At 42.7% G+C, this 9,896-nt stretch overlaps 2 protein-coding genes across 3 annotated transcripts in view; one reads left to right on the top strand and one right to left on the bottom strand.

Moving 5' to 3' along the window:
* Nucleotides 1-5,573: 5,573 nt before the first annotated feature.
* On the bottom strand, nucleotides 5,574-7,258 carry LOC119646362 (replication termination factor 2). The gene has a single exon (XM_038046799.1). It carries the CDS (start codon nucleotides 6,501-6,503, stop codon nucleotides 5,619-5,621), a length of 885 nt encoding a protein of 294 aa, XP_037902727.1. The 5' UTR covers nucleotides 6,504-7,258; the 3' UTR covers nucleotides 5,574-5,618.
* A 520-nt stretch (nucleotides 7,259-7,778) lies between these two features.
* LOC119656697 (protein SMG8) overlaps nucleotides 7,779-9,896 on the top strand; it is a 28,409-nt gene continuing 26,291 nt past the window's right edge. The window contains exon 1 of one of the 2 annotated variants that reach the window (XM_038063206.1): nucleotides 7,779-7,861. The gene's annotated coding sequence lies outside the window, so the exon portion shown is untranslated. Of the gene's footprint in view, nucleotides 7,926-9,896 lie in introns of both variants that reach the window. The other variant, XM_038063214.1, reaches the window with a different exon arrangement.

The following is a 9,896-nucleotide window of genomic DNA, read 5'->3' as shown; positions in this document are numbered from 1 at the left end:
AGCGTGTTGATTTTATCCAGCATATTTTGGATAACTACCAGATTTAGGGAACATAAGAAGGAGGCAGAGTTGGCTGTCAAGTACTCCCGAAAACCTACAAAATCCAGAATGCGGCCAAAAAATAAGCTCCGATGATTTGAAAGTTTTAAAACAGGTAAGGAAAATTAACCAGCTGGACGCCTATGAAAGCTTGTTCATTAGCAAACAACCGGTACATTTCAGATTTATTTATTGAGCAAAGAAAAGAAATACATGTGCGGTACAAAAGGAATAATAACTTAAAAGCTCAAGCGTGACGCTAACCTACGGAAATATCCGGGACAGCCGGTTACATGTTATAAAGTGAAAAAGTGGTGCATGTCAGTGCTCATTTGACATAACATGTGCTTAAACCTAAGAATAATTTATAACTTACAACTAAACACACATAACATAAAATAGTACTCTGTACTGGGAAACAGGAAAAAGGGCGTTTTTTAGGCACCGGTGGACAGGATTGATTAATGATTGATTGATTGGAGTAAAGCGCAGTCCTTTCTTGATGGTGTTAGCATTCTGAGAAAGGGCTACCTTTTACTCTATTTGGGCCTGTGCGAGGACAGTGACCCAAGGCGGGAGGGATGAAAAGGACTTTGGGATTGCGGGGCATGTATTGTGGGGCTTAATTGGTAGAAGAAGTGACCTTAATTTAGGGAAGAAATTAATGCTTGGAGGTATTACATTAGGTACAGGCTAATTAGTGTCTATTGTCTTAATCTGGACTAAGTAAAGAAAAAATAATAGAAGGTGATCTACACCTGCGCGGGGATTGACTGCCAGAACATTGGATTTACGTGTTTAGCCTCTGTGAAAGTCCGGGGAGGAGCTTTGATAAAAGGAGGGGATGAAGGAGGGAGGGGAGGCGTGATGGTTGAGAGCAGAGTTACTGTCCGAGAGGAGAGTCAGCCCTGACACGTAGTACCTCTGCTCGCGTAATAGTGTATTGCATTTAGCGAGATTTTTTATCAGCGGGTTAGGGTGGGACAGCGACTTTTTCAGTCTGACGCGCGACAACTTGATCATGTACGAAATTATGGGGCAAACCCCTGAAAGGTCGTACAGAAGAGAGTTTTGGTGAAATTTTAGGTTTGGCCTTCTGTATTTGGCCGTGCATTTCCTGAGTATCGTACTTTCAAAGCGTTGGAGGGCTTCTGCTGCGTTTGGTGACATGGTAGCTGGGTAGGTAGATGCTGGGAAACCGTAGGTCAGGATTGGACGAATGTATAAAAGGGTTTTGGTGGCAGGGGACAGGGCCCGGGATGAGAGGAGGTTTTTTAAGGCAGCTGAGGCCTTAGAGGCTTTGGCGATAGCAGATCTAACGTGAGGGTTGGATTTGAGTTTGTTGTTGAGGGAGATTCCCAGGTATTTATCATAGTATTTGATTTCGGCTTGAGTGTGTGGTTGGCAATGCGTAAATGCAGGTTTTTGCTTTCTGGTACTGTGCGCCAGTTGCACTTCCCACTGGGGTTTCTGAAGCAAATAACCTCAGACTTAAGCGAATTAACGGTAAGCGCCCACCGATTGAAATAAGCGATGACCCTATTAAGAGAGAGGGAGGCTATTGCGGGCCTGAGACCACTCGCATATAGGATGGTGTCATCGGCGAAGAGAATCCCTCCTGACGCGGGAGGACCATTGTCGTTGGGGGAAGAGGGCGGGAGAAGGGCTGCCTGAGTTGCCGTTGTCGTGGGGGATAAGTTTACGGGAAGAAGGGGAATATCGTGGAGGAAGATGTTAAAAAGTTTGGGGCCTAGGTAGAATCCCTGAGGGACTCCTGAGTTCACCGGGAAGTCGCAGGAGCGTAGTCTATCGAAACGCACGTGGCAAGTTGTGTTGGAGATGAAATCTGAGAGGATTCTGAATAAGGGGAGGGGGCAATTGGACTGGATTAGTTTGTAGAGCAATACCTCTTTCCAAACAGAATCAAACGCCTTTTCGAGATCTAAGGCGCAGGCTACGGTGCAATGCCTGTTTTCCAGTTGATTGAGGATATGGTCTTGCAGGTACATGATTGCCTGCTCGGTGGATCTGAGGTTTTCGAAGTCGAATTGGTTAAGTGGAATGATGGCGGGGTAGTGTCTATTGAGGTGGCTTAGTAGGATACGTTCGAAGATTTTTCCAATATTGGAAAGAAGAGAGATGGGCCTCACATCTTTGAGATCGCCCGAGCACCCCTTTTTAGGGATAGGTATGAGGAGGGCGGATTTCTAAGATACCGAGAAGTGGCCGTTGGCCACCGCCGTTCACTGATGGTAGGCGCACACAGAACAAAGTTCGAGATGCCATGGGACCCGAAAATTTTTTATTGTTGCACCGGGAGATTGCAAGTTCGACTTCTTCTAGGGAGGTAAAGAAGGAGGCGAACGGGCCTGTTCTAACTGTATCAGCCGGGCATCTGGAAGAAAAGGGGCAAAGGTAAGGAGACGGTAGTCAGCGTTGCATCTGTTCCGTGACCGGTGAAATAAACGTTTCCTGCGCTGCAGTAGTCTGCTTCTATCGCGGACTAAGAGGAGGGTTGAGGGGGAAAGGCACCTGTATTTGTAGTAACCAGGTTCTTTAACTGGGGCGTGTTTATCGATTGTAGTTTCACTTTCCGGATGTATATATCTAACTCAACATTAGAGTGGAGGCGCGATTTGTCCAGGGGAGGGCCCAGCACGCTGTCTAAGTCGCGTTGGAAATCATCCCAGTTTGTCAGATTGAAAGATCTGCATTTGTGCAGATGGTGGAGTGAAGGGAGAATTTGCTGTAGATGTAGAGAGAGGCTGAGGGCACGATGGTCCGAGTGGACTGCTAGCTAGAGAGGAGTAGCTAGTGACACATGCTGAGAGATTGGACGAGATTATAAAGCCGTCAAGGAAAGAGGATCCACAAGGAAAGGATGGCACTCCCGCGTTAATGATGTCCGCGCTAAGGAATGGACCTGATTGGAACCAATCGAAGAGTACTTGCCGTTTTCGTTGTTGACTGAGTCGCCCCAAGATACGTGCGTTGAGGTCGCCGCCGAAGATGAAGGCGTCGAAACTGCTCGCGATTTCCCAGAGTTCGTTCAGAGTGGGAGTAAGGTGACGACCTGTGCCGCCCGGGAAGTAGAGAGAGCCGATTAGGACTCGGAGGACGCCACCACCACTGACAGGAAGTCTGACTACTGCTAATAGGCAATTTGTTGCCAGTGCAGCCGATGGGATACTATTTGCCCTTAGTCCCGCTTTGACTAGTATGGCTGTGCCTCTGCCCGCGTCGTTGCGGAAAGTACTGTAACCGGGAGCATGTAATTTTACGTTGGGGGCTTCCCCCAGTCTGGTTTCGTTTAGGAGAGCGAGATTAGGATTGGAATCCTCTAAGAGCTTGTGGAGAGCGAAACGTTTGTCGTTAGAAATGAGCGAATTAGTGTTTAGTGTGAGCACCTTTATTTTGGTTGTCTAGCAATTTGAAGAGGAATTGTAGGTACGCTTCGGGTTTGTCTTCAGGAGGGAGACGGAGATAGTTGTGATAGAAGTCGGAAATTGTGCTCCACAGCGAGGAGAAAGACATATTGAATAGAGACCTCGCTTCCATGAAGAAGCCCCTTGGAATAGAAGAATGTGCAGGCGATAAAGGGCTAAGGGTTTCGGGTCTTGCGTGACCCCTGGTCACTGCGGCAAAAGACGGGGTCAGTGAGGGAGGGGCGGTAATAATAGTATATTACCATATTTTTGGGGAAATTGAGCAAAACCCCCCTTAAATGTATCTTAGAGTTAAAAAAGTTGGTAGTAGTATAAAATATAATATGAAGCATAAAATCCCCAAGTTTGATCCAAATCATACTATTGTAAGAAAATTACAGTAGCTCAAAGTTGACTTTACCATGTAAATTTACTGCAACTGAATATCAATATCAAACTGAAGTAGGTAGTCAGACATGCTAAATGCATATACATAACGGGCTACGTACAAATGGGATAGCTGTACACTTAAATATACTCACAGAAGAAGCAAACAAAACCTTTCATACCTGAAGCGCTCAGCTTCCGGTTTCCCGATTTGTTTGTATTACAATTCGTTCTAGAGAGCTGTGGTCAAATTGTAATAATTGATGTTAGATAAATGAAGTTTCGAAAATTCAGAAACATATCTTGAATTATTGGGGAATACCGTTCCCTAAATACTGATCGAGCCTTTCCTTTTGATACCCCACACGAGTACATTAGGTAACAAAAATTACATCCCCCTTTTCCATATATGAGTTACACTCCATCTAAATTTATGTTACTCCCTGTTTACGTGGGATTTCCTAGTTCCCATATGTTCACGAAATTTCGTTTAAATCGGTGCAGCCGTTTTGGAGGCAGGGAGATAGTGAATTGATTTTAATAAGGTTTTGATTTCCACAAAACCTTAAAAACGGGACACCGAAGCTCGATGTAAGCGAATTAAAAGTTGGCAACATCAAGGTGATGGTTCCGTTATTAATGTCGGAAACCGATTCAAAAATAAAATGAGCCCTATCGAACCACAAAAGACTTGAACTAAAAGTACGAAGCAAAAAAGGTCTGTAGACGAAACCAATGAAGACACGACAATGTATTTAGCACAGTGAGTCAAATGGAAAGAGAAGCCACGAATAATTGCAAGCGCACAATGTGTTGATATTTTCGAGAAAATTTGTCTCGTTGCTATGAGCTTATCATTTACACAATGTTAAATGTGATGATAGCGTAAGTAAAGCACAGTCTTGACAGTGTGGATGCTCTATGCTCCATTAAGGAGTGAGCCTTACTTTCAATAAATGGCAACAACACAAAGTAAAACGGCGAATCACTGCCGCGAACAAAACATCTATACAACACCATTATCCCCATCTTACAAAATAATTTTCGGGAAAGTGAAGAAAGGGTGTGCATGACGAATTAAGTGAATATTTGACAAACTTTATGAAGCAGGTTTACCGTATCGACGGTATGCGGGACATCAAAACCTTGAAACGAGGGAAAAAGGCACTCATACAATCTGAAAAAGGATCTCGCCTTTTGCATTCATGGATCATGGACTAAGGCGTCCTTAAAGAAACATTTTAAATAAACTTTCATTTTTTGGTGCTGACATATAGATAACTCGCTCCGTAGTTCGTTAAGGTGACGCCATGAGCCGCAGTTTAACAGTCAAAGCATCCTCACTTTTTCGGAAATGATTTATTCGTAAAGTAAATAATACAAACGTTTCCTGTCCTTCAACTATCGTTGTCTGGAACGTTGAATGTGTTTACCCCGTTCAGTATTGATTTGAGTTTACTCCTAAGGAAAGTTGTAACTGCATTATTTATTGGTTAAATAAAATATGTAAATAATACACATCTTCATCACAGGAAAGCCATCCCTCGTTTGTTAAAGATTTTACATTTTACACGCTCTTCACTATAACCGACTTGAGACCACAGTAATCTACAGACTACCTAATCCATAAGCATAAGTTCCAAGATCTTATGAGTGATTGACCCACGCCAAACAGTGCAAGTTATCAATCTTTAGAATATTTGATGTCAATCAATACCAACATAAGCCATAATTTATAACTTTATTGACAACAGTTACATTTACATATTAATTATAAAATGGATTATATGTGACCCAATGAGCTCTCGACTGTTCTTGCTCGCTTTTGTGTGTCGTGAAAAGTGATTTATATACATCAGTAGCTTTCGGATCCTTCGCCACACTATACTCCGTTTTCAGTTTTTTGATTGCCGGGTCTTCCAGAGTGCCTACTCGTTTTGCAGGCAGTACTACTTTACTCTTAGCAGGCTTTCCAAGGGCAGTAGTGTTGGTGTCAACTTTAATGGTGTCATCTATTGTAGCTTTAGAGGTGGACGGTTCCGCCGAATCACTTTTATTTTTCGTGCTGCTCTTTTCCTTTTTGGCTGCTTTTCGTCGAGCTACTCGCGCCTCCATTTTCACTCGCATCAAGTCAACTTCTTCGTCAGTTCCATTTAAAATGACCACATCTTGCTCTTGGAAAGGGGTCTGGCATAGTGCACAAACATTACTCTTCACTTCCTTTAACGCCCGTTCGGAAAACACACATCCGCAAGTCCAGAGCGCGACAAAACGGAATTTTCCAGACATTTCGAGACCAATTAATTTGCATATGAAAGGAGCACTACGCGTATCCAAAATACCCTCTGATTTTTCATCATCTTTAAAGGCTGGATTTGGTGTTAGATTCAAATTCTTAACATCCTTCAGGCTTCTGATATGACTGCACGACTCGGGCATTTTGTCTTTCTCAAGAAGTTGTTCGATAATATTCTGTTTGGAGTACAAACGACCCAATCCACACATCACAATTGGTTGTTGTAGCCTTTGCTGAGTTAAGGCACAATGCAGCCACCGAAACTGCCGTTCAGCGTCCTTGTCCTTCTGTTCAGGTTTCTTTTTCAGTCTAACTAGTTCGTCACGTCTCGGAATCGTACCTCCATCACAACCCATGATGTATTATGATCCTTTGTGTATCCCTCAAGATGAAACGAATTGTTTTTGTTTGCTTTTACGTCGACCCTGCTTCACCTTAAGGTTCTTATTAAATGCTTCGTCTTTGTATACCGTCGTGCACTCCTCGAAATATCTGCGTAGAATCCAACTCGCTTTGAGCAGAAACGTATTTATTACTGATTCCCACTGCAGACTCACGAAATCAAACTAATGGCCATCAACAATCCACTCAATTCATTCAACATCCACCATTTGACAGGCGTTGTCAGTTTGATGACGAATAACGATTCTCAAACTGTAGCACAATGCTCTATTCCAAATTGATGAATATTCAAAAGCTACGGACCCTTGGCGCTTGCGATCCTCGCAAAGCCCACGACGACAAGCGCCTTGAGTGTCGTTCGTAATTTTCTAGGAAGTTTTTTATGCGGTTGAATGCGAGTTGATTTAGTAGAATATTCCTGACCTCATTTGACATTTTGTGTGTAATGTGGTTGCAAAGTCACGATTGAAGACTGACGTACCGGATAGCAATCGCGTTTACGCGCAAACGCCAAACGGAAGACTTTGCGAGGCTCGCGAGCCTTTCGAGCGCTGAACAGTCCCAGCTAAAATGTGACACTTCGCGTCAAATCGAGTTTTAAATGTATATCGAGAGCAAGCCACTTTGGAAGTCGGGGGAAATCGACATATTTCTATCCTATAAACTATAACAATAAACTGTATCTTGGTATCTTAAGACTCACGTAGCTTCTAGAGTTAGCTATTCATATTCAATAAAATTTTTTTACACTTGGAAAGGGCTTGTTATCTTTATTTCTAAGAAATGCAATAAATAGTTTCTTCCATAAAATTGAAGTTGTGTAGACCTCCGCGCTAATTCCAGATTGAAATAATACCTAACAGGGACTACGAAAATCTCTGGCCATACCTTCCATTACCTAGATATTTATATATCATATACTGTACTATTCTGCATCATTCGTAGTGCCACCTAGTATTATTATGATGGTTCGAGCATTTTCTTGTAAGCAACTAGTAATAATGCAGTGTTATCTAGTGTCATTATTCTTTGCGGTTTAAGCATTGGACTTTACGTGATTTTCAATATCCTGTAGTGGCATCTGGTGTCATTTTAATTCACCATGGCGGTTTGAATATTGCGTTTTTCGAAGCCCATACTCGAATGTCCAGTGGAAGGTAACTATCTAAAGTATTTCCCCACTATATTCACTGACTGTTAGTCACTTCAACTTACATACACATCTTACTGATCAGCTGGCAGCAACTGTCATAATAATAATCATCAAAGAGTGTCGAATGTATAGCCGGCGCGGTGCTTATATTAAACTACGGTAAGGTGCTGTATTAAGAACTGTGTTATTTCTTGTTTCCAACAGTAAGAAATAATAATAAGTGGTGAGCAGAGTTCCCTTTATTAACAGTAATATGGTAAAGGTTTATGTGTACCGCAAACCCTTTGGAACGGTACATAGAACGAATCAGGGGCTGTGCGATCTGATAGGCTTAAATGAATGAAATTAAACCTACTATACCTATTTCGAGGAGCTCCTTTATACAATATCAACGATAAAGCATTTTTGGATGCTTTTCATGACTTGAAAAACGTCCTTCAATTCGAATAAGATGCATTAAAAATAGTGTTTTGTGTCCAGATAGCTGAGTGGTTAGAGCGTAAGACCGTCGTGTCGAAGGTCGCGGTTCAAATCTTACTGGTGGCAAAGGGATTTGTTATCGTGACTGGATGTCCGATACCAGTCGACTCAGCTGTGAACGAGAATTTGAATCAAATCAGGGTAATAATCTCGGCGAGCGCAATGCTGACCACATTGCATCCTACAGAGTTCTGCAATCCTGTAGTGTACCGTTACTGTCTTGAATGAAGTGCTCTAACACACTTCAAGGCCCTGATCCGATATGGATTGTTGCGCCAACGATTATTATTATTATTAAAAACAGTTTTCATGGAGATATTTTTAACTGCGTTTTATTTTCGTTCGCGATTAGCAGGATTTGGTTACCTTTTCCAGCGCTCCTTTCGGGAGTCTTCTTCCGGGCAGCCACTTCCCAATATTACTGTAGTGAATACCCTTGTGCAGATGTTTTCATTGGTTCCGCAGATTTAATTATTATATATATTGTGTACGCAGCATAATCTTAACAACTAAGTGGGTTTTACAGGGGCGTATGGAGAAACTCCGGGCCTGGGGTGAAAAGTACGCCCCCCATATGATTGCTTTAATAATAGTTATAAAGTCTTCGTTGCGAACTCCCGAGATAACTGCGAGCTAGCTTCAGCAATGAAGCACTTTGCAGATGACGAACTTTAAGATAAATGTCACACATTTATCAAGTTTAGAAAATATAAATCGTACTCAGTCGCGTTCCTGGGAAGGAAATCTTGCACGATCTTATTGGAAAGAAACTGCTTTCGGTCTGGGTCTTTGTATTGGAGTTCTTAGTGGCCATCAATGCTCTACCTTTCGGGCAGCTAGGAACTATCCCCAGCGTTTGGACGTATGGAGGGTATCGAGAAGGTTGGGAGGGTGAACGCAGGATTTGTCGCAGCTTCTCCTAAGACACTGACGCGGATAAGAGTTGCCGCTAAAACTTCTGCTTAAGGGGTTATGCCACTTTATGATTTTTTTACCAATGCCTTGTTGTTTGCTAAAATGCTTTCTTAACTATTTAAAATTATATCCAACAGTATTTTTGTTAAGAAATTTTTTTTTGTTAAGAAAACATCATTTGTACCCCGAAGTGCTCTTGTGGCATCCTATTCGTCGGCAACCTTGGGAGAGTGGATTCCATTACATGGCATAGCCCGCAATGTAATTGTCGCCCCTCCTTAATGTGTGAGCTATTCGCTGCCACTTCCGTCTTTCGATCACATCGCCTGTGCGTCGACCAAGTTTTTTTGGGATAGTGCCAGGCCAGCGTACTCCGATGATACGACGCAGACAGGTATTGACGAAAGCTTTGAGCTTTTGATTAACAGTGGAATTCATTTTCCATGTGCTACTCCCATATAGCAACACAGAAAGAGCACTAGCACAGAATAATCTAGGAAAAACTGCATTTGCAGACTTAAGAGAGGGCAGGGAAAGCGAATCTGTTAATGCGTCGGGCAACATCTTGTTCGATGCCGCCGTCGGCAGAAACCACGCTTTCTAGATATACAAATTGATCGACGCTTTCGATGCTCTGCACATTAATGCAGATAGAGAGAGTGGGATGACCTGTCAGACTGAGAACCTTGTTTTTGTTTGTGTTTATCCTCAATCCAACTCTACTTGCCTCTTTTCCAAAACTCAACGCCATTTGGCCATAACCCGGTGATTGAGCAAAAATATGTTATCAGCGTAGTCG

This window comes from Hermetia illucens, chromosome 1 (assembly GCF_905115235.1).
Source record: "Hermetia illucens chromosome 1, iHerIll2.2.curated.20191125, whole genome shotgun sequence".
NCBI lineage: Eukaryota > Metazoa > Arthropoda > Insecta > Diptera > Stratiomyidae > Hermetia > Hermetia illucens.
Note: the sequence above shows the minus strand (reverse complement) of the source record. Positions and strands in the feature narration are given on the sequence as shown.

Excerpts from the sequence above, each read along its gene's own strand:
- LOC119646362 (XM_038046799.1), bottom strand. The coding sequence starts at position 6,503 with ATGGGTTGTGATGGAGGTACGATTCCGAGACGTGACGAACTAGTTAGA.